At 40.4% G+C, this 23,385-nt stretch overlaps 2 protein-coding genes across 3 annotated transcripts in view; one reads left to right on the top strand and one right to left on the bottom strand.

Moving 5' to 3' along the window:
- Positions 1 to 240: 240 nt before the first annotated feature.
- SLX4 (SLX4 structure-specific endonuclease subunit) lies at positions 241 to 4,996 on the top strand. 2 transcript variants are annotated; one of them, XM_029283348.1, is made up of 4 exons: positions 241 to 2,007; positions 2,543 to 2,651; positions 2,759 to 3,136; positions 3,438 to 4,996. In XM_029283348.1, the coding sequence occupies exons 1-4, from the start codon at positions 405 to 407 to the stop codon at positions 3,760 to 3,762; spliced, it is 2,415 nt and encodes an 804-aa protein (XP_029139181.1). In that variant the 5' UTR covers positions 241 to 404; the 3' UTR covers positions 3,763 to 4,996. The 2 variants fall into 2 exon arrangements, with proteins under 2 accessions (XP_029139181.1, XP_029139182.1); XM_029283349.1 differs by having other exon boundaries at positions 1,752 to 1,766; positions 2,528 to 2,651.
- A 131-nt stretch (positions 4,997 to 5,127) lies between these two features.
- Positions 5,128 to 23,385, bottom strand: part of CREBBP (CREB binding protein) — a 39,384-nt gene continuing 21,126 nt past the window's right edge. The window contains exons 17-30 of the mRNA XM_015811959.1: positions 22,566 to 22,805; positions 21,498 to 21,586; positions 19,338 to 19,418; positions 18,510 to 18,566; positions 18,146 to 18,223; positions 16,694 to 16,761; positions 15,704 to 15,854; positions 14,737 to 14,883; positions 13,796 to 13,909; positions 11,220 to 11,385; positions 10,679 to 10,846; positions 9,168 to 9,329; positions 8,706 to 8,987; positions 5,128 to 8,216 (exon numbers count right to left, since the gene is read on the bottom strand). Coding sequence (XP_015667445.1) covers positions 6,033 to 8,216; positions 8,706 to 8,987; positions 9,168 to 9,329; positions 10,679 to 10,846; positions 11,220 to 11,385; positions 13,796 to 13,909; positions 14,737 to 14,883; positions 15,704 to 15,854; positions 16,694 to 16,761; positions 18,146 to 18,223; positions 18,510 to 18,566; positions 19,338 to 19,418; positions 21,498 to 21,586; positions 22,566 to 22,805 — 3,987 coding nt within the window. The 3' untranslated portion in view covers positions 5,128 to 6,032. The remainder of the gene's footprint in view (positions 8,217 to 8,705; positions 8,988 to 9,167; positions 9,330 to 10,678; positions 10,847 to 11,219; positions 11,386 to 13,795; positions 13,910 to 14,736; positions 14,884 to 15,703; positions 15,855 to 16,693; positions 16,762 to 18,145; positions 18,224 to 18,509; positions 18,567 to 19,337; positions 19,419 to 21,497; positions 21,587 to 22,565; positions 22,806 to 23,385) is intronic.

The raw sequence follows: 23,385 nt of genomic DNA, 5'->3' as shown, positions 1-23,385 counted from the left end.
TCCAGGGGATGCTGTTGCTCTGTTCTTGAAGTACCTTTACACAGCTGAACATTTTGTACCTCAACATTTGCTGTCAGATGTGGTTGACCTGGCAATAAGGTTGGTGTGTTGATGCTTCAGAGTATTTAGTTGGTTGGAAATCATTATGAAATTTACTGTATGACAGTTTTGAACAGAGCTCATTTTGGTTTGCTGTATGAAGCATGAATAAGGATTCTATTATCTTATGCCATGGGTTGTACCAAGAGAGAAGAAAGAATATTTATGTATATTTGCATGGTTGCAGGTTTGGAGTGAAAGAATTGGCGGTTCTGTGTGAAGGCCAATCTAGTGAAGAGATATCTGTAGAAAAGCCAGTGGATGATAAAGACAAAGTTGGAAATTTTGAGGAACTTTTGAAATCCATGTGGCAAGATGAAGAAACCGCAGCAAAATTTGTATGCAGAGATGAAATCAATGACAGTATGAATGAGCAGGAACTAGAGGAGATTTATGAGTTTGTGGCTACTCAGCGCAGAATGACCTCTGATGAAGCGAGGAAGGAAAAGGTCTGCACTGAATGCAGATATGATGAAGTGGAAAAGAAGATTAGCCAAATTGGTGCTTCTTGCCCAAGAAAAGCACTGGAGAAGCCCAGAAGAGCCATGACAATTAAGGAAGGTGAAATAAAATATGATCTAGAGTCATCCAAATTGAAAACCTCTAATGCCAGCATGGAAAAAGATCTGAAAAAGTATTCTGTTGAGTTCCAGCTGGATTTTAAGGAAACAGTGTCCTTTGGAGCAAGTACTAGAAAAGAACCTACAAGTGAGATTCATCTCGGATTAGATATGGATTCCACTCATAATAATCATCTGGAGAGGTCTGCAACCCAATTTTCTGTCTCAGAAATGAAATGTTCTCTCTGGAAGCAGAATATTAACATAGCCAACAATGAAACCACAACAAGAAATTTTCCAAGACTTTTTCAAGCATCAGCAAAAGATCTCCAGATTACTTTGTCAAGAGACCTAAAAGCTCCTTTGATAACATCTGCATCACAGCCAAACATATTAGATAGGCTTCCCTATCAAAATGGCAAGCAAGAGAATGTAAATAGGAAGGGAGAAGCTCCTATTGGCAACCTAGAGAAGTCTGGTGCGGTGAATCCTCATGAACTGAATATTACGAGTGACCATATTGTAGTACTGGATTCTGATGAAGAGCTGGAACAGGAGGCAGAAAAGAAACAGGCAGAGGCCGCTTCAAGCTTCTCTGAGCAACAATCATGGCATAAAGTGAGCGCTGTTGCCAACGTGAACTGCTGGAGCCCATCTCCTCCCCAGCAGGATGTAGGTAAAGTGGCAGATGGATTGGACACACTAATTTGTAATGAGGTACAATCTTTGGATGAAAGCCATCAGCCCTTGAACCTGAGTAGTCACAAAGAAGGCAGCTTCTGGGAAGGTTTAGACAGGAGTGAAGGAAGGACATTGGTGGTGCCTAAAACTCCTCTGCCAGCCTGGAATAGCTTGGATGACATGCAGGTTGAAAAATCCAGGTTGAATTCTTCCCTTAAAAAGCAGTGGACTCATGAAACCCAGACAGAACCGTTGTCTTGCAGCTATAAACCTCTACCGGTGCTTTCATCTACTTTGCTCAAAATAGTGAAACCTAACAATGGCCTGTGTGCAACAGAGAGAGATGTGGTGGTTGTGGATGACAGTGAGGAGGAACGGGAAGCAGTGCCACCATGCTCAAGGGGCATCTTTGTAGAATCTTTGGAGGTAAGAACTCCAAATGCCAGAAATCCATTGAAGGCCTCTGTGCACATGTTTGACATGCAGGACAATCACCCTGTGAATGTTGCTAGTAGTGTAGCTAATTCAGCAGCCATGTTCCATTTTGGAGTGGGAGATTTGCTACTGCACAACTCTCAGAATTGGCCTGGAAAAGACTCTGACAGCAATGAAGCTCTTCCTGCCTGCTCAAGTTTGTCAGCTTCCATTCCTGTTCCAAAGATTTCTGGTAAGTTGCTGCATTGGGTCAGTTATGACAACTTCTTTGACAGCTAAGGCTGCTTTGTAACATGGCACCCCAAAATGGGAGCACTTTTCCTACCACTTACTTAGCTGTCGAGTCCTTTGAAGCTCAGTGAACGATCCCACTGAAGTTCAAGACCAGAATCCTTGCAACTGGTTAAACATCATTGGGCATTTTACTCAGTTTTGCTAAAGACAGTGATCTTCCTTCTTGGATGGATGAGCCCAACTGTTATTTCGGATGAGCTCTATTTCCTGTAGATTCTGGGAGGGGAGCAATAATCTAGAAATCCAGTTTTGGCTTCCTCCTCCTAAAGCACTTTTCTAATTAATTGCTGAGCATTTTTTTAATTTAAAAAAAGTGTATGATGGGGATGTCTATCTGGCAGCTTTCTTCCCAGAGGTTTGGGATGATTTTACTGTGGACTACTAACCAATGTAGTAAATATAGTGGTGATAGACATGTTTTGCAGCAGAGTATAGCCCATGTGGCTGATTTGATTCAGTTTCCTTTTGATCAGTCACAGATCTTGCCTGCCAAGCCAGGGACATCTCTTGCATTTCTCCATTCATGCCCTTGCCACCTTATTCAAGTATGGACACCCCAGAGTTGAAGAAGGAATTGAGCAGGTGGGTGCTGTCAGGATCAAATCAGGACCCTTCTGTAGGCAAGAACTTGCAAAATTATCTTACAGGTTGTTCTTGTGAATTGTGATTTGATCTCCTTTTCTTCTTAGATTTGGTGTCCGTGCTCTCCCAAAGCGGCAGATGGTTTTAAAACTGAAGGAAATTTTTCAATTTACTCGCCAACAGGCAGGAACCGACTGTAAGAAAAAATCTATGCCAGTTGCTACCAGTTCTTTTCAGAAACTGCAGCAAAAATGTCTTCCCCCTTATCGACTGCTTCAGGGGAACCCAAATACAACTAACCTTACAGATCTTTCTGAAGGAGGCGCTCAGAGGCCAGAGGCTGGACTTGGGTGGCCAAAGAGAGCTGCTTTTCCTGCAAAGAGATTAACTGATGGAGAGGGCAATGGAGATCTAATCCTGACAACTTCTCAAGTGTCAGCTGGCACAACAGGAGCTGGAAATGAGACTTATGCAGCATCTCAAAGGTATAGGGCAGATTGGAATGTGTGTTCATTTTTCCATTCTGACTTTTTAGGCTGATGGCATGTATCACCAGATGCTGAGGCGTGAAGGCAAAAACTTTGAAAATCACCTGCCCACCCCATCCTCAGCCATATTCTCTACACTTAGCCTTAAATTGGGGGATGGTTGTGTTGATGCTGTGTGGTAGATGTGAGTAGTTCTGGCCTGGGTTATACCAGGTATCCCATCTTTTTAAAAAATCAAGTAAATTTAAGAGATTGTGTAGGTATCTTAATCCCCTTTCCTTTCTCATCCTGTTCCTAGTTCATCTGTGAAGTTTAAAATCAGCATGCTGTCAGAGAAAGAGGAAAATGTACCAGCCTCTCAGATTGCCGCTAGTGGTGAGGGTCAGCAACTGGAATTCTTGAAGCACTATATTCATTCCAACCCATCTCTTTGCCAGCAAATTCTGCTGTATCAGCCCATTGAACTTTCTGTACTGCATGCAGAACTGAAGCAAAATGGCATAAGGATTTCATTGGACAAGTTACTGGACTTTTTGGATGCAAACTGCATCACGTTTACCACTGCAGAAGCTCGGAGAGAAAAACAATACCTCCATACATCCAAGAGAAAGGGACAAAGGTGATGCTAAGCCCTTTGGATATTCTCCCAAAATGTGAACTCCTGGAGATTTTTTCCTCTGCAACTTTCTAGTCACCTGCCTCTTCTCCTTTTTCATGATTATGTATTTTTCTTTGCTCAATCCTTTTTTCGGGGGAAATAATCTGTGTTGGGGTTTGAAGTCAGAGTTGGTCACTTGCAACAGCTGTTCTCAGCCTTGCATCCAATCCTGAGGAATGATTTCAGCATACATGTTGGGACAACCTGTTGAGGCCTAGAAGTATCTTCGGCATATCCTTACCCTGATGGATGGCTGATGGAGGGAAAAACATACTCCTTCATTTGCAAAGATAACTTTCACGTTTATGTCACCTGAGACTACCACCCAAGTAATTTATTACAAAATTGTCTCCCAGTGCAAAACTGGGAAGAAGAGAGCAAGATGATGTGATGTGAGAGGGCAGCATTTTTACTGAACACACTATAAATTCTTGCTTCTCAAAGACTTTGGAGGACTGGAGCCACTGTTAATACTTGCATATGGAGATGGTAATGCAAGTCTTCAATTATACAATTGATTTCATTTCTTACCTCCCCCCATTAAAAAAAGCAAGAAATTATTTTATGTACTAAATGTGAACATTTTTTTAAGTATCATTGGTCCCACATTGCAATTTTTTTAACTGTTGCTACCCAGAGTGATGTATATAAGATGGGCAGCCATGTTTATTAAATAAATGTTAAAATTATGTCATGCCCTTATGCAAGAGGTTTTACATGACTTCCATACCATCACTTCACCTGAGGAAGGGTGGATTTCTCTGTACAGTGTACCCTCTGTGTGGTATTTTCAGTTACATTGAAATTGTAATATATTAGATACATTTATCAGTTATGGTACCTGACAAAACCCATCATGTATCTCCTAGTGATCATTTAGTGAGGCAGAGTAAGAAGCCCAATTTTGCTTCCTTCAAAAATAGTATAGTCATGGAGCATCATAGATAGGACCAGGCTGGGAAAATCAATGAAAGACATTGTCTTGTCCTTTCTGGATCTGTTGTATAGCTTCTTCATTGTTCCTGCACAGAAAACCTTGGTTTTTTTTATTTTACTTTAGGAAGCATCTGTTTCAGTTAAACAGGTGCTCCTTTCCCAAAATGCTTTTTAAAAAGCAAACATTTCTAATTTCTTTCTGTTGATTCTCATGAATTAGTACAGCCAAGTAGTAGTGGGAATATATTGCTCTTTAGTGCTTCAAAGAGTTCTATAGAGTACTACTTCCTTATTAGGTTTGAGTTCATTGAAAGGCATCCATCTCCCTAGAGTCACACAGGCAAGTACAAACTGTGACAATCTTACATGGATTTTAAAAGACAGAAACATTTTAAAAACTTCAGTAATTTATATCACTTTTAAGCAATACTTTATATACAATGGAAAAAAGACATGCATAGTCCAAATACAATGTTGAAAACAGCATTTTCATAACAAAAAAGTCCAAACACTAAGTTAATACCATGTACATGAATTCAAGGACATCCTTTTTGTCTGTTGCACACAGTTTATTTAACAATATACTATAGAAGTAAGAAATAAGTTTGTTCCCCCCTCTATACAGTGATTGAATCTTGAATTGTTCATATTTATAGTAATTATAGTTTGCATGATTTACACTGTAATTGCTTTTCCTCAGTTCAAGTTCACATTGAAGAATTACAGAATACACTTCTTCCCTGTTAAAATATGTCCAAAGTAGTGAGTGTCCCTATTTTTTTTAAATCTAAAACCAGTTTTATCAGAGAAACAAGCAACAATTTCTACATCTGCAATGTGTGTTCGTGTGTGCAAGAGTCAGTTCCTATCTTTCCCAGGGGTAATAATACTTAGGATACTTGCAAAATCCAGAATAGAATAAGACTAAAACAAAACAAAACTTTATGCCAAATGTCAGAAATGTAGCAAGATACATTAGAATGTGAATATTTTTCTCCTCTGCTAAACACCACTGCTTAGTTTTGAAAGTACAAATAAAAATATGAATATAATGGACTCGTTTTCCCCTTTAAAAAAGTAAAGTCAACGATAACAACTAAAAAAAAACAACCCACAACAAGGAGACCAGATATTTTAACCACACCTGGCTGGCTTTAACAAAAAAATATATATTCTCTTTTTTTTTAAACAGCATCCATTCACAAGTAGAGGATGAATCAGTCCCATCTAGGGTTTAGCTCAAGCTACAAGTCTTTTTCAGTTCAAGAAGTCCAGGAACATGAGAAAATTGATGTGATGCTACAAGCCCTCCACAAATTTTTCTAGTGTGTCACCTCCTGTGGTATCACCAACCAGGGACAGCTCATTTGGTAACACGTTCCTATTTGGGGGGTTGAGCTGGGGAAGCATTGCACTCTGCTCTGGGTTGCCCAAGTGTCCCTGTTCCATGGAGCCAGCCATTGTAACAGCCAACCCAGGGTGAGGTGAGCCAGTCTGGGGTGAGGCATGGTGAGGAGAAGGCTGGGGCTGTATCCTGGGGGATGGGCTGGAATGTGGTGGCTGCGACTGGGGCCGTGGGGACTGAATGGGTGCCGGAGAGCGCACCTGGCTGCTGAGGGAGGTGCTGATTGGTTGACCAGGGAGGTGAGACGAGGGAGCCTGTCCTGAGAGCAGATGCTGTTGGGGGCTCATGGGATTTGATTGGCCTGGGGAGCCCATCTGTGGTTTAAGTTGCTGCTGCTGCTGTTGTTGCAAGAGTCGCTGTTGCAGAGCTTGCTGGATGTTAGGGCTGCCATCAGCTCCCAGGGCTGGCTGCCCCATAGGATTCAGCTGTCCCATCTGCGCTAGCTGCCCCATGGCCCCTGCTTGGATTGAAAGATGCTGCTGCTGCATCCGCTGCTGCTGAATGGCTTGGGCATAAACTCCGGGGCCTGGAGGCTGAGGGAATTGGTTGTGAGTGGCCAGCCCAGCTCCTCCTTGCTGCTGTTGCTGTAGTAATTGTCTTCTCAAGATCTCCCTGTACTGAGGACTCATGTTGGCCATAGCTGGATTGTGAGCTGGGTTCATGATACTGATTGACTGGCCCTGTGTAGCCAGGCCTCCTATGGCTGGTTGCTGGGGAGGGACCCCCGGTCGTGGGACACCTGCTGGCAGTGCACTCAGATTCTGCAGGCCTGTTTGAGCATGCAACCCTGCTGGTGGAGGCGGCTGCTGCAGTGGACTTGGAGTCTGTGGCATGCCTGCCTGGGGTTGAATGCTTGGCTGGGGTTGCATGCCAGGCTGGTTTGCTACGTATTTGGCTGTTCTCTGCTTTATAAAAGCTGCCATGAGCTGTGGGTTCGACTTCAGGATATTCAGCACCTGTTGTTGCTGCTGCGGGGAACTAGGAGATTTCAGAGTCCGCAGTAACTCTTGCAAAGCATTTGGAGGAATCGTTCGGGCTGGTGGCTGCACGCCTGGCATCCTTGGGCCAGTTACTGCTTGTTGGCCAGGCATGGGCAGGACTGGCCTTGGCATTCCTGGCTGCTGTGGGGGCACCGGAGCTGATGACTGCCACTGCCCAGGCTGCAGGTTAGGCAATATTGGGCCACTGGCTGAGTTAGGCCGGGGCACATTCATGCCAACCTGCTGCATTGGATTCATCGTCCCCACTGCTGTGCTCACTATCCCTGTTCGGCCTGGAGGCAAGCCATTGCTGCTCACCCGGTAGAGCTGCTGCTGCTGCTGCTGCTGCTGCTGCTGCTGCTGCTGCTGCTGCTGGGCTGCTTCAATTTCAATCTGCCGGGCTGCTTCCACAGCTCCTGGTGGGGGTTGGGCAGGCGGAGGCGGAGCAGCCACCTGGGTGGAAGGCTTGCCCGCTGAAATGGGAGGGGGTGCCAGCGTTCTTCCTACACTAGGAAAACCAGCTGGTGACATGCTAACAGGGGAAGGCTGGGGAGGGGGCTGGGGAGTCTGTGGGGTGCTTGGCTGCTGTGTCGGGGTCCCAGGCGTTGCTGAGGTAGGAGAAGGCAAATTCTGCTGAGGCACGTTTCGGGTGGTCATGGTTGCCATCCTGCGGCGAATCAACTGCGCCTGCTGCAGACGGTGTTGGATCTGCTGCTGCCGGAGCTTATGCTTGATGTTGGGGCAGAAGGGCACTGGGCATTTGTTCTCTTGGCAGTGTTTGGCATGGTAGCAACAAAGGGCAATCAGCTGTTTGCACACAGGACAGCCTCCGTTGGTCTTGCGCTTGCAGCCCTTGGTGTGCTGGACAACACGCTTCATCTTCTGGCAGGACGGCAATGAACAATTTGCATTGCGGCACTGGCAAGCATGCACTAAAGACTGAATGCATCGCTGGATGCTGAGTCGACGGGATTCCTGGGGGCTCTTAGACTGCTGCTCCCCTTGGCTATTCCCGTCATCATCCAGGCCCAAGCCCCACTTCAGCATCTTATGCTCATGGCTCTTGGTGTTGTAGCAATTAATGCAGAGGTCGTAATCCTGAAAAGCAAAGTGAGAGACACTGAGATTAACAACCTACAATGTGAGAAAGGCTCAATCTAGCTTCACAAACTCTCCCTATTCTTTTATGCAGGTGAACCGCATGCATGCTCAGGAGAGGCTGAATGGTCCTTAGACCACTCCAGACACAAGCCTAAGATAGCTCCATGTACCTGAGACATTCCATCTGTCACAGTTTTAGTTCTATTAATAAGTCATTCAATTATCAAGAACTTAATGAAGAACTCCAGTGGCCACTAATACAGAACATCCTTGCTCAGAAAATAGGATTCCTATAGAATTTCCACATATGGCTTTGTTCAATGTGTAAAACTAATGCTCAAATCATAATAATTAGCCCCACAGTTGTTATTATATATCATATTAATCATAATCCTATTATTTTTAAAAGTATTGTAGAAAAGAAGAGACAGGTTTGCAGGCCAATTCACAACTGGAGTAGCATCAAAACAGGCAACATATACTTACTTCACAGACTGTGCAATGCCACCGTGTTTCCACATGATGTTTACACTCGTTGCAGGTATAAACAAAGCGATCCTGCCCCTGGGTGTGCAGCTCCACAAGCATGCATAGAGTGGACCACTTGGAGCGCCGCAGTGAGGAAAACTCCCAGTGCTTGTCCCTTGCTAAAGTAAGGAAGGCATCCCGGCCATCCATCAGATCACAACTAAGTAATGGGTCTGGATCCACAATGGGGGGTAAGGTGTTGATGACAGGTCCCGCGTGCAGGTGAATTACAAAGAAGACCTACCGTGTGAAGGCAAAGGAAGAGGTGAGCACAAGACAATCTCCACCAATGAGAACTGCCAAGTTGCCAAGGTACCACATTGTTTAATGTGGTCTACTTCCCTCCCTCTCTCTTTTGCAACATTAAATTTTGCACATGTGAATGCAGAAAAGGAAATGAGGAGGGCTTGGCCATAGTACCTCTTTATGCTTCTCCATTGTGGCATACAACTTCTGAGACAAATCATTTGACACATTAGGCATGGAGGGTTTCTTCTTGTTGGCTCGGCTAAGGCTGCTCTTATTCTTGTTTGTTTTCTTATTATTTTTCTTCTTGGCATTCTTGCTGTCACCTTGGCTTCCCTGTTAAAACATCAGGAAGCTGCTCAACTGTTCCTCTTTCAATGCATATGTGAAGAGAACACCTGCTTGCTAGGAGCAGTGGGCAAGGAAATATCAGACAAGCTAAACAAAAGTGGTTTCCCACAATACTCTGATTTTCTGTAAGAAAAATACCTCTCAACAAGACTGAGTACAAAGATTCAACAGTCCTTTAATTGTAGAAGTAACCTTCTTCTTTCTTGCCACTGTCTGGGACAGAGGGAGCAGCCTGTGCTACCTTTGGCCCATCAAATTCAGAAAAACTGGCCATGGCGATAATTAAATAAAAAAATCCCAATGGATTACATGGTTTTTCTTTCATTTTAACTGAACTGGTTCTCTTTGCTGACTGTGTTTTGCAGCTGCAAAAAATAAAAACTGAAGTAAACTATTGATTTACTCTTTCATGAATATTAACATTGTAAGATCAAATGTATACATTGTCAACTGCTCCAGAAATTTAATGTGAATTGGGCACAAGAGCATGAACAGAATATAAATACAGTGCAAAGTCCAGTAAACCAACCAAAATTATTAACATAATAGTCATAATGATATTTGTGCGTACCTTCCTTTTTAAAAATCTTTCTTGACTTGCTTTTTTTTGCAGGCTACTTGCCTACAACAAAAAGCAAGCATGAAGCACACATTTAACCCACTCATCTGAACACAGGAGACTGTGACTTCTAGTCCCACTTTAGGCATGAAAGCTGGCTGGGTGGACCAGCCACTCTCTCTCAGTCCAACTATCTCACGGGATTGTTGTGGAGAAAACAGAAGGAAGAAGGTGTATCAAGTACGTTCACTGCCTTATTTATAAAAATAATAAAGGTGGGATTAAAAAGATCCACCTCTTCCTTCCCCACAGCAAATAATTTAAAAACGGCAACAAAGGCAGGCAAGCAAGGCTTTCTGCTGGTTTGCTCCGGCACAGAACTCTTTACATCATGCTTTCCAGTCTAAACAATCAGCATAATCAATCCATGATGGGGTTGTGCAAAACCATACTGGAGGGGGCAGGGGAACCCCAAGCAGAAGCTACAAATTAAAGCTTAATCTATGATCTTAACAGTTGGAACATCAGAAACACCACCATGCAAAACAAACCAAATTGTATTTTGAGTAAGGAAGAGAACAGCATCCCTTAGTCAACTGGATCAGTCACTCTCTCCTTACACAGGGATTACAACGAAGGGAGCCTCCCCTGCATGCCATTTTGATCTTCTAAAAGGAAATGTGGCATGTAACTCACAGTCTGTTGGATTGAAAGAATTTGTGGTTCATATAGCTCACATAAATATTGTGGTCACATCACTCAAGAATTTAGTCACCTCTATTGTTTCACTAGCTGCTGTGCTTTCTTCCTTTTTTCTTTCCTCTTCCTCCTGTTCTAGCTCTTTTATGCTCTCTTCTAATACATTGGGCCAAAAATCACCCTCAAAGTAGGGCAACTCCTTGGCACTTGTCAGCCGATCCTCAGTTGCCTGTTTGAAGATATCCTAGAAAAAAAAACACATAGTGTTATCAATGGTGCAAATAAGAGCAATGGCAAAAGTACAGGAGCCAACCAATGTCATATAAATTGAAACTATCTTACTATACCCTCATTTGATTTAAAAAAAACCAGTGGTTTAAAGTAGTTTTCTGTGTTTCATTATGATTGTAAGCATATTTACACATCCAATGCCTTTGCTTTAGCCAAACCTAAGACACATGCTGATGCTTAATTTTGGATTGACAGAGGTCTAGAAAAGCATGACCGATTTGCTCCCAGAACTGTAGCCCCCTTAATTATTGATTTCCCTTTCAACTGCAGAGAAGGCTGCTGTCTAGATACCAATGTCTCCAGATTCTCTTTGAGGAAATCCTCACCTTGTAATCATGAATGATCCGCTCTGCAAAGGCCTTGTCCAGCATCTTCTTGTACCACTCTTGCAGACGTTTAGGTTTGGGGATTTTTTGGTCAGGGGGGTGACAATGGAAGATGTAATCATCACCCTCACTTGGTGGGCAGGCCCAGATGTGGCCTGTAACATACCTGTGAGTTTCACACAAGCAAGACATCCCAGTTAAGTAACAGTTTTGTCCAGAATTGGAGGCAGCCATCCTAACTGTTCTACTGCAGTAGAAAGGATATTTAGATAACCAGCACTTACACTCAATCATTCATTCATACCTCCTTGTGCCTCTTGAGACTATAACCATTGTTGATACAGTACCTTTTTAAAAAGAGCTGATCCTGCTTTCACAAGCAACATTCTCCTAGAGTTTGAAGCCCTAACGATGCTGTTTCTGTGAAGGTCATAAAGACAGGCTCTGGGCCTGCAAAACTAGGACTATCAAACTACACCAATATTAAATTTGTGTATTCACTGTGTGGTAATTTGCTATTTAGTTCATCTTTTATTGTTGCATTCTTGATTTTAACTTGCCCTATATGCCACCTTGATTGTTTGATGATCTTAGAAAGAAGAAACCCAAACTGGGCAGGACATTAATCTCTAGCTGTTTCTGGACCCTGGGTATTCTCTGCAGCAAAAACAGCATTGGCAATATTTTAATAACGATGTTAATGTTTTAATCCAAAGAAAATACAGAGCTATTTGAGTGAATGCCCAAGCATTGAGGTAAGTTTGTTGATTTATAAAGTTTATAGGCCACCTAGTTTATTTTCTTTATGTTCTTTTTGAATAATTTTGGACCCCCTTCTTTGGAATAGGAAAAGACCCAAATCCAATACATACTACACACAGTATAACTGGTTCTTGTTTTTATTTGTTTTCTCTCATAGGTGGCTTCCTACTTATTATTTTGTATTGTTATCATGCTTAACTGATAATTGCCCTATATATTGTGCTAAAAGGAAGGAAATAAATGTAGTGTTCTCTGATGGATTTTAATTTAAAAATACTGTAAACTAACCCTAGCCTCAAGTTCTTTAAAGTTAATAGGCAAAATATAAATATCTTACATTTTTTTAAAAAAAAAAGAAAGAGGGGAAAATCACTTTCCACTTGCATCTGCCCAAGGAATTACTTTCTCCAGGTATTCTGTCAATTGTAGTTTCTTCAATAATTCCTGGGATGGAAGGAAGTGACAAATTGCATCCTACAAAATTCAACTCGGAAAGCCATACCAAGTTTACTTACATGGTCACAAAACTGGGTCAATATGTATATGATTCTTATTTTTCTATCCTATTCCCAAGAAATGGAAAAATCTGCTTCAAGCACACAAGCTTTTACAAAATTCAATAGGGCAGCTTGCCCAGAATTTCTACCCTAACTGCTTTACCTCTAATGGCAGTTTGAATGTTTAAATGCACCACAGAGGCATACGTTTGAAATACTTTAGCATACACAGGAGGAGGTAAACAGCAGGCATTTTACATAAAACACACACACACACACTTTTCATAACACAGCAGTCAGACCTTGAATATTTTTATGCAAATAAAATATCAAGTTTGTGCTACAAAAATGTCATTTCCTCTTATTCATTAGAAAGCTGTGAGCTTCTTGTATTAGAAAGCCTTGCATATATACAAAAAGAAAATGTCAATATTACAGGCTGTTCAAGCTTTTTTAGTTAACAGTAGGAAAGAGAGTTGCCCATAAGTTTATTTCCCATAAGTTGTTGGTATTTTCACATGTTTTATATAAGTCTCAGTGAATAACATATAGAGAATGATTTATATAAAAGCTAAGAGTTCCACATCAGAAAGCTGAAAAATCGATGCTTGCCCACACAATTGTACATATTTTTGGAATGTGTCAGTTGTTTTAACCAGAAGAGAAAATTACCATGCACAATATAGGAAGACTACTATGAGGTGTTTAGGAGCTGAAAGTCTACAGGACAGACAGGACTGTTGGGGTCTGCCTTTTTGGTTGGTTCACCTCTCCCCGCCCTTCCCTTTCTCACTGAAGCTTGCTGCAGGGAAATCAAGATAATCCAATGAGATCAAAGGATGAAAACAACAAAGAGCAATTTTCCAAGTGACTGATTTTGTTCCTAATGTCTAATTTACACTGCACTCATTTCACTCTGCTTGCAATGAGTGCTTTGCACCTCTCCACAGAAACCACACTCCCTGCATCAATCTGAATGGCTGCTGCAGCAACAGAAGGGGGAAGCCAAGTTAGAAAGAGTTTGTGTAAATCAGAAAGGAAGAATAGGTGAATGAATGTGTTTGAAGAATGGAGAATCAAGACACATACAGAGAAAAAGACAGTCCCCTGGCTGCTTACGATTCTTTTTATGTCTACTATGAAATTAGTATCCCCTGACATCTTTCCCTGGCCTCTCAACTATGCTTCCCAATCACATTTAGCACTTGCTTCTCCATGCACCAGTGCAAGGAAAATGTCTCGACTGACCCTGAAGAAGTTAGAGGGATATAACAAATTCCACTTGTTTCCACTCAGAGGTTCTGGCAGAACACTCACCCCAGTTTCTTGACATATTCCAGATACCCAATAAGGATTTCATGATAAACAGCAGTCCGGAGGCATCTTGGGCGAAAGAAATGGATACTGTCCAAGTAGGAGATGTACACACGCCTGTGACAAAAAGGAAAGAAAACTCAGTGGTTGAATAATTGTTCCTTTGATTTATATCCTGAGCCCTGGTGGCACGTGGTGGTTAGAATGCAATATTGCAGGCAAACTCTGCCTGGAGTTTGATCCTGATGGGCTCAAGGTCAATTCAGCCTTCCATCCTTGCACGGTCAGCACAACCGCTTTGTAAACCACTCAGAGAGTGTTGTAAAGCACTGTGGAGTGGTATGGTAAGTCTATTGCTATTCCTCTCCTGCTTTTCCTTCAAAAGCTCATATCCTAACTAGTTGGATTACTGTAGTTCATCTGACATAGGGCTGCCCCTGAAGGCCATCTGGAAAGCTCAGTTGATTGAAAATGCAGCAGACCTCTTGATTATTAGGCTGTTCTAGAATTGCCACATTCTATCACTTTGGAAAATGCTTCTCTTTCTGAATGAAATTTGAACTGCTAGACATTACCTATAAGAACCTATGCAGCTTGAGGCCTGGATATCTAGGAGACCAGCATTCCGCTCTTGGTTTGGATGATTAGGCACCGCTGCCAAAAGTCCCGCAGAGGGATAGGACACAATAACATTCTATGTGGCTCATCTCTGTTGGAACAACCTGTCCCCCAAGGGGAAGGGGGACTTTCATGGCCTTCCAAAGATCTTTGGGAATGGATTGTCTGACTTTACTGGCACCAGGGTGGCTGTTACTGTTATCTATTATGCTTTGTGTCCTCCCAGACAGGCAGGCAATACAATAGAAAGCAATAAAATAAGACAGCCTAAGTTGAGACGGAATAACCAGAATCCTTCCTTCCTTTGGAAGGAAGCAAAGCAAGACCTTGTGTTTGGAGGTGGACAATCCCATCCGTATTCTTGCACGTGCATGCCAAAAAAGCAGACATCCACACCATCAATCTCTTCAAAAGCAAACAGAGCCTTTGTTCGGTAGGGGAAGGCCTCAGCCATTTCACGAGAATCCACAAATCTACGACAAAGAGAAATTCACACCATTTTAAGGTAAAAGATAAAAAGCCAAATAATTATTTGATGTTAGAAAAAAATGTCCTTCTCAAGCTGGCTTACTGGTTATTGGTTTATTTTCAACTATTATTGGGTTATAGTAGATGAAAATGGCAAACATAACTTCCACCCAGCGGTTGTCCTGATATAAAAGATTCTTTGGGCCCTACATTTGGCATAAAATGCCCAGCTACCTAGAATTCTTCCTTAAAGGGCAAAGAGAACTGAGAATGACATTTTAAAATTTTCTCCCAAGGAAAAGACTGCTCTATCTGCTAGGCTGTTATGAGAATCAGTTGTCACATAAAGTGAGAAAAACTAGATCATAATAGATCTGACCATTATAGTACTAAAACGGAGTTAGGGGGAAATCAGGTCTCCCCCACCCTCCAAACGGGGGAGCAGATAACGGTTTGAACATTTTCTAGAATATGGTTAGCTTGCTGTTGAAACACAACAATTGCTTTTATTTGTCTGTTATGGCTTCTACAGTAACTGTTTTTCAGTAAAATACTCATTAGGAGTTCTTTAGCTAATCTAATTGATCCTAATCTTGCCTTTTAGCTGTTGTCATGGACACAGCATAATAGGCTTTCTTGTTCCCAATGTATAAAATACCCTATTCTGAGATTATGTAGACAAAAATTCTAGGAATATATGGTAAAATGGCGCTGTCAGAAAAAAATAAAATTTTGGATGCTTAAATAAAGATATTATAGAGAAATGGATTCAGTCAATTGGTAATGGTAATCAGATGAATCCAGTAAAAGAAAAGCAAAACTCACCGAGATTTCATTCCTGGTTTGACTTCTACCGTTTTATCTGAACTGGCCACTACTCTCACAAACACTTCCCCAGCTTCTGGGTGATTCTGCCGCCGCAGAAATTTGTTTACACGCTCTTCCAAATGATTCCCTAAGCGGGTAGTCTGTAACCCTAGTAGGTGGGGAGGAAGAAGGGAAGAACAGAAAGAGATCATCCTGTTTTTCGCTCATATATCATTACAGCAATGTTTAGCTTTATTCTTAAAGCTACAATCAACATCCTTTATTGTAAGTAACCTCCATAGGAAAATGATGAGCTTGTTTCCAAACAATAAAGGAATGGCTCTTATTACTATAGACCATTGCCTTGTAATACAAACCATCAACAAAAAGGGGTTCACAAGACCAATCAGGAATCCAGAGCTGAAGGGGTGTGTGTGCCTATATTCATGGGATGCGGAATAGCAATAGCACTTAGGCATATACTGGTTCACAGTGCTTAACAGCCCTCTCCAATCAGTTTAGAGTCAGCATATGGCCCTCAAAAATCTGGGTCCTTGTTTTACTGACCTCGAAAGGACAGAAGGCTGAGTCAACCCTGAGTCAGTGAGGATCGAACTGTCAAACTGCTGGCAGCCAGCAGTCAGCAGAATTAGCCTGCAATGCTGCATTCTAACTACTGCACCACCACAGCTCTTATAGACCATGTGGAGGCAGGAGCACCAAATGCTTTACAAAGCTTGCCGTTTCTAAAACTGGGAATATTACACATGCCCCCCCTCCACTGGGGAAGCAAGTGTGGAGGACTACCAGTGGAGCTCTGCTTTATATTTAGATCTGCAATACAGTTATTTTTCCACTCCACTACTTATCTGAATCAAAACAAAATCCAAATATGAATGGCCTTCCACAATATTACTTAAACAATTAATAATGGGGTTCTTTAAAATATGCATTAAGAAATTGTGTTTAAATATAGTTAATATACAATAAAGGAGGCCATAAACTTACTTTTGGCACTGAATTTATTCTCTTTGCGTGTTCGGCCAGTTTTCTTTAAACAGTTGTCACACACAAAACTAAAACACAATAAAGAGTTAATAAACATATCCTGAGCTGAAAATATTATAAACGTTTTTTTTTAAAAAGGGAAAAAAGATTTACAACAAAATACTACTTTCTTCATTAACAGAAAATTGCAAATGTGCACTTTGTTTTCTTCTCCCCCCTGGGCCATTTTTAACTTGGAGCTGAAGCCCATCTTAATTCCTGAACAGCATAAGGGATACAGAGTGAGAGGACAGGGTTTGTAAGGCTACCCTGGTAGAACATGGAAAACAGCAGCTTCACTTATTGCAAGGCTGAATCCATGGGCTGATGGTGAAAAGGAGTATTAGACTTATAAGTAGCTCAAGTCTCCTAGCCAAGCGAGACAATTTGAAATTCTCAGCTCAAAATTCCATTATGATCTGCCTGGAAGAGCTCTTTGCATCCCAGAGCAGTTGGTCAAAGAGACTGCCACAGGCAAGTTCTTGTCAGCTGGGTATCTTGTGTTCAATGGTCAAAAGGAATTGGTGCTGGACAGGACTGTTCTCATTCTGCAATAAGAGCACTTCTTTTATTTATTTATTTGGCATTTTTATATGGTCACCCATCTCACAAGAGTGTGACTCTGGGCAGCATACAACAATGAATTGTACTTTCTTGACATATTGTGACATGCACACCACATCAGGTATCACATACATGGAATCTGATATTACATTAAACCTGGCATGTATTTATATTATTCCTTTAAGAAATTCACAGAATGGCCCTTAACACTCCAGAGTATTATAAGACAGCCTGTTCTGATAAAAGGCAACTGCCAATAGAAGATTGATTCTTTTCTCAGATGCAGACAACACTACTCACTTGCATAAAAACACGTAACCAAAGCCTATGGGAAACCCAAAATGTTGTTACGAAACTGAGTAGTTTCTTAGGAGCAAGTTGAATTCTAAGCTTCTAAGCTCATTACTTAGAAATGAATACAAATTGAATATATAAAAACCGTATATTTTTAGGCCCTAAAATGCAAGATAGAGCAAGTCACTCTCAGTAAAATAAACAAAGGGGATTTAAAAACATCATTGCAACCACATATTACAAACATCCTGGGCAGATTTTTGTCAGAACCACAGAACAAAGAAATTTTTGTTGCCAATCACCCACATCTACACAGAATTCTGAAATTTGTTTAATACAACACAAACACCTTTACTTCAGGGTATACTAGTTCTTATATTAGCTAATTTTTGTTAATTTTAATCTTAATATTTAACATTTTAATTTTTATATTGTCATTTTTCTCATGTTGTAAGCCGGCCAGATTTGCTTGATAGTGAGATGGGTGGCATATAAATTTAATGAATAAAATAAAAATTCGCAATAGTAAAACAGGTAGCTCTCAGAGCCACTTACCCAGAAGGCCAAATAATATCATAGTGTAATGCGCATATCTGGTGCATTTTCCGGCCACATTCTTTGCAATCAACAAAACTGAACAATGTAAGAGAAGAAGTTTTAACTTCCTTGAAACAAAAATACATATTAAATACATATGTGTTCCTCAACACCATTAAATTTTTAAAAGTGTTTCTGCATAACATTGGTGTTTCAGACATAAATAAGATTTCAGCATTACACTGCTTTCTAAATTACTGGATTTTTGATTTTTTAAAAGACTTTTTCTGCACTAGTTTCCCCAGCTGACTTATCGTATACTACCTAAATCTGAAGTTCAGTTTTGCAGCTACTGCTGCCAATAAAATCACACCATACTTACGGCTCAGGATCAAGTGTGTCATTTTTTTTCTTCTCAAAATGATCTTTTGAGATGGTTCTGCAAAGAAAAACATATAAGAAATTAAAACTTATTTTAGTTTGGCTACATTATAACCTATAAGTATATTTCTGTAAAAAAGGCAGCTGCATATAACAAAGCTATGTATTCTTCAAGAGAGTCTCATAAAGTTAGTCACTCTGGAATTTGATTGTCACCTGGTATTCTTAGACAAAGCTGGCTCATAATCTCCAGTTATACAAATTAACCTAAGTCAAATCAATTTTTTTAAGACAATATTAAAAAAACTGCTGCAATTTCTGTGTTAAATTCATCGAACAATGCTTGCAGGGAAGCAAAAAACTAATAACTATCAGTAAAAAAGGTCTTCAGCACTCTAACTATGAGAACAAGCTATCTAGGGTTGGTTGGCTTCTTTTTTGCTTAGCGCCCAGATAATTCATTTTTAGCAATATGTTTCAAAGACAGGACTATTTATTGTCCATATATTCCAGAATGTGATGTGTGCAATGTATTCATGTCTGAATATGATTTGAATTGGAGTCTTTTAAACTGAACATTCATGAAATGTTGCTCAGTACTGAGGATGGAAAATGAACAGCTGCATTGCCAAAAAATGGTTAAAGCCAGATTCTGCAGAGAGGACAGGCACCGAAGAATTTTCTGCAAATGTAAACGAGGCTATAATGTATGAGAAGGTGTGCCTGTTGGTCTCTGTTGGCCTGCTACATCTGATACGCCTACATGGTAATTGAAACTATTTTTTCCTTGGTTTATACTCAGCAGCTTTTAAAAAACTGAAATACTTACGTTTGTGGCTGGGCAGGGTCATCACCCAGGGTAACGTTTTCGCCCTGGATTTCAGTAAAACATCTCTCACAGAAGTGATACCTGTCAGTGAGAAGGCCATATTTGGGTGAACTGGTCCATCAAAACACATAGCCACCCAAGCAATGGAACCACTAATCAGAGCAGGGCAGATCATCACCACGAAAGGGGGAGCGTTGTTTTTTGTTTGATGGGCCAGTGTGGACAATGAAAAGGAAAAGAGGAGGGGAAAGGAAGGGTTAGAAAAGAGGGGAGAGGACAAACAGCAACGACAGAAGTAGTAAGACACAAACATCAAGACCACATGGAGCAGAAAGCCCAGGCCAAGTGCGGGTTAGCATTTGGTCTCATTCCAAGGATGACAAAGGAGAGCTCCAGAATTCCACGCTTCTTGTGGGGCAGCCCCAAAGGAAATCAGTGTTTCAACTGAAGGATTGGGATTCTGTTTAATCATGAGGTATCCTTTAAAGCAAGCAGTTACTAGATACAATTTTACTGCAGCTAAAGTAAGTTTATCACAGTATTTATGAATACAACAGAAAAAGGAAAAGTTTTAATATTGTCCACTGTACCAAACTGTGTTTGAAAGTTACATTAAATGTGGCCAACTGCTCAAATTAAATGCATACTATATAAATAAAACCAAGTTCATACTTTAAACAAGCATGTAACCAAAAAGCATCTTTCTGTCTATGTATATTTTATAAAGGTATGTGAACTATTTACATGGTTTATACTGTAACAATACAAATCATAATGAAGTGATATATTAAGGTTTTGCAAACTGAAACAGACTTGTTTCCATTTTTTGTTAATTAGAATGAAACTTAGCCAATTCTTTGTTGGTTTAAGATAAGCAAAGATGAATAAAGGTACAACTTGTATTTGAATAAGTCAGATCCACATTTTTACTTTTAGAAAATTTGGAAGCAAAACTGTATCAATGTAAGACAAACTTGGCAAATGAAAAAAGCATGAATTAAAACTAAAACACAAAAACAGACAAAGAAAAACACTGTTACATTTTAAAAACAAAAAAAGAAAGATATAAACATTCATTAGTATCTTTATAACAACAGCGGTCCTGATAATCTCAATGAAATAACAATAGGGAGCATCCAAAATAACATGGTGGCTATTCTCCACGCTATCAAGTTTTGCACTTGCTGAGCACTGACCAAGACTGCTTTTTTGTGAAAATGGAGACTTTTATAGATGACTTGGCTGAACTAACTTATTCAGTTTACAAAGATACTGTATATCAAAGGCTGATCTACAAAGTGTAACAAAAATGAACCCAAGAGTCAGGAAGCTAAAGCATGCCTCCATCAATAATCATCTTGCCCCAAAACAGCAGCAGGAGCAGATTGCCTAGTTAAAAGCAAGGCTGATTCTACTACATTAGTAACCAAGATTATCCAGATGTTTTATCAAAGAGGGTCATCACAGCTGACCAAATGCAAATCTATTGCAATGAATTCCAACCACGGGTGTATCAAAGTCAAGCATCGACCATCTGCCCCTTTAGATGCTCTTTTCCTGAGAGTTTTAGAAGCATCTTTTTGCTTCTATTTGCAAGACTCCCATTTTCCTTGCTAGAACAGAACTTTGTGAGAGGACTCCCATATAGTCAGTGAGACAAAGCATTTGTTTCACCCTCTTATTTGAGTAAAAGCAGCCCTCAGAGTCAATGTGAGGACTGCAGGACTTTCCATCTTTTTCAAAGTAAACAGCTACAGAATTCTGGTGGACAATAATTCAACCCAGCACAGAGAGCTGACATCCCAAACAGCCACATGGAGTCTCCTCCGAGCTGAATACAGCTAGGTTTGTAGCCTGCCTTAGGCATCCTGTAGTAACCGCAGGCTGTAATAGTGGGACATGAGCAGGGAATGTAGGATTAGGCTTTCTTATACTTTGGACAAAGCAAGATCACAGCATAGATGGACATGCTGTGGGAAGGTGAAAGCGTTCATCTAACAACTAATCAACATTAATTTATTATTTCTGTCCCCCCCCCATTGTCTAAATAAATGAGAGTGGTCTCAGAAGTCACTGCATTTTCTAACATGAGGAAACTTCTCCCAGATTCCAATAGGAAGAAATGGCAAGCGGGCAAAATTAAATCTTAGCAAGACTCACCTGTTCTGGTAGCTGTAGTAGGCAGCATCTCTGGGGATAGTGCACAATTGTTTGCCATAACAACACAATGTCTGAGGAGAAAATTCATACTACAAAAGAAAAAAAATGGTATAGAGAACAGTTTGCTACAGGACAGAACTCTCTATATGCATAAATAATAATTACTGTCATTACAATCAATTTGTTTCATGTTCTGCTTTAATATCTTATAGGACACCCAAGGCACCATCTCTTTCCTTATGGAGGAACTGAACGAAAGCCATGGGGTCATCCTGTTCATTTAAGTTCAATCTGTAAAATTTAGAAAAAAGCCTGTAATTCACTAAGATCATTAAAGAAGTTTTATTGGCCACCCAGAGATACCCTGTGATAAGATGGGCAGGCAATAAATTTGATAAATAAGCACAAGGTCAAATAAGAATGCAGAAGTTAGCTGCTACCTTATTAAAATATTATGGTTATTAATCATTTGTATTGTAATAATGTTATATGAAGGAGTTTGTTATTTTTAATCTCTTAATAGTTGGAATATTTGATTTTAAAATACATCACATAAATAGGATATGAGCAGAACATTCTAAATACCTTATTTAAGATTTCATATAAAATGTTTGGAATACAGATTTTTATGGCATTAAAATACTTTAGTTTTACCTAAAACATTTTCACTCATATGTACAGCAAAAACTGTTCCACAGTATTTGTTCCTCAGTTACGTTATACATGGAGTGTAAATTATTTTATACTCAGTGTAAAATGATTTAGAGCCTCTTTTGGGGGGAAAAATCTTATAACATTAAAAAGGCCTCCTTTGCTCAACTGGAGCTCATATAGTCCAGAAATGATGGGGATAGTCAAAGAAAATATAACAGTTCATATTGTGGAAGAGAAGCTTATTATTAAACTGATTTTATTATTTTAAAATGTTTGTAAATGCCATCATTTATACAATACATTACACCTGCTCAGAACCCTAGAGTTTAAAAACAAGACTCTGGGCAAACAAGAAAAAGCATTTTCTTTTTCTTTATAAAGTTATATTTGTAGATAGGATGAAACCAAACACACCTTGCGGCCACAGCAATATCCTAAGGACTGCATAACAGGATCAATTTCTTGTTCAAAGACCTCTGCAAGCTTAGTGCAAAATTTGTAGACTCTTGATGTTTTGCGGTTGTAAAGCCAGGCATTATTGAACATTAGCCAGACATCATCTACGTACTGCCACGGTTCTTGATATTGCCCTGTATCCAACTTGCGTTTAATTGTAGAAAGATCCATGGGATTCTTCACAATGTCAAAATAATCCTTTGAAGAATGTAAAAAGAAAAAGAAAAAGAAAATAAAAAGATATGTTAGGCCAGCTGAATAACTGAAGAAGCTTCTCGGATGAGAAGCGAAATGTCTTCAAGCAAGAATCAAGAAAGTCCAGTTTCCTTTTGAAAAAGCACCTTTGGGATTACTGTGACCTGGATGATTGTGAACCTCCATAGACAATTAGGTCAGCTTGACAGCTAAAATCTTCTCAGTGACTTCAAGATTTTATGGGCAGAATCTAGGCAAAAATGCATGGTAATTCTTGGAATGAGAAAGGCTCTGTTACAGGAGAGAAAAGAGGCAAAAAAAAGAAATGTTGCTCTTGTGTACAAACTTCCTTTCCTGTTTTGATAGTGGTAAAACTGGAGATGTACCATTTTCTTCAGCACAAAACAGGTGAAGTTGGAAACAGAGGGCAGCTGCTGGTAGAACTCCTGGAACCAGCCACTCCTGGGCCACAAATGCATGTGGGCTATCTAATCTCAATCTAGGAGAACTGCAATTTAGCAGTCCAGATTCTAAGCCAATCTAGCTAGATAGTGGTCTATGTTTGTAAAAAGAAGGAACTGAT

Source organism: Protobothrops mucrosquamatus, unplaced genomic scaffold, assembly GCF_001527695.2.
Source record: "Protobothrops mucrosquamatus isolate PMUCROS unplaced genomic scaffold, P.Mucros_1.0 scaffold60, whole genome shotgun sequence".
Lineage (NCBI taxonomy): Eukaryota > Metazoa > Chordata > Lepidosauria > Squamata > Viperidae > Protobothrops > Protobothrops mucrosquamatus.
This window is presented reverse-complemented; position numbering and strand designations above follow the sequence as displayed.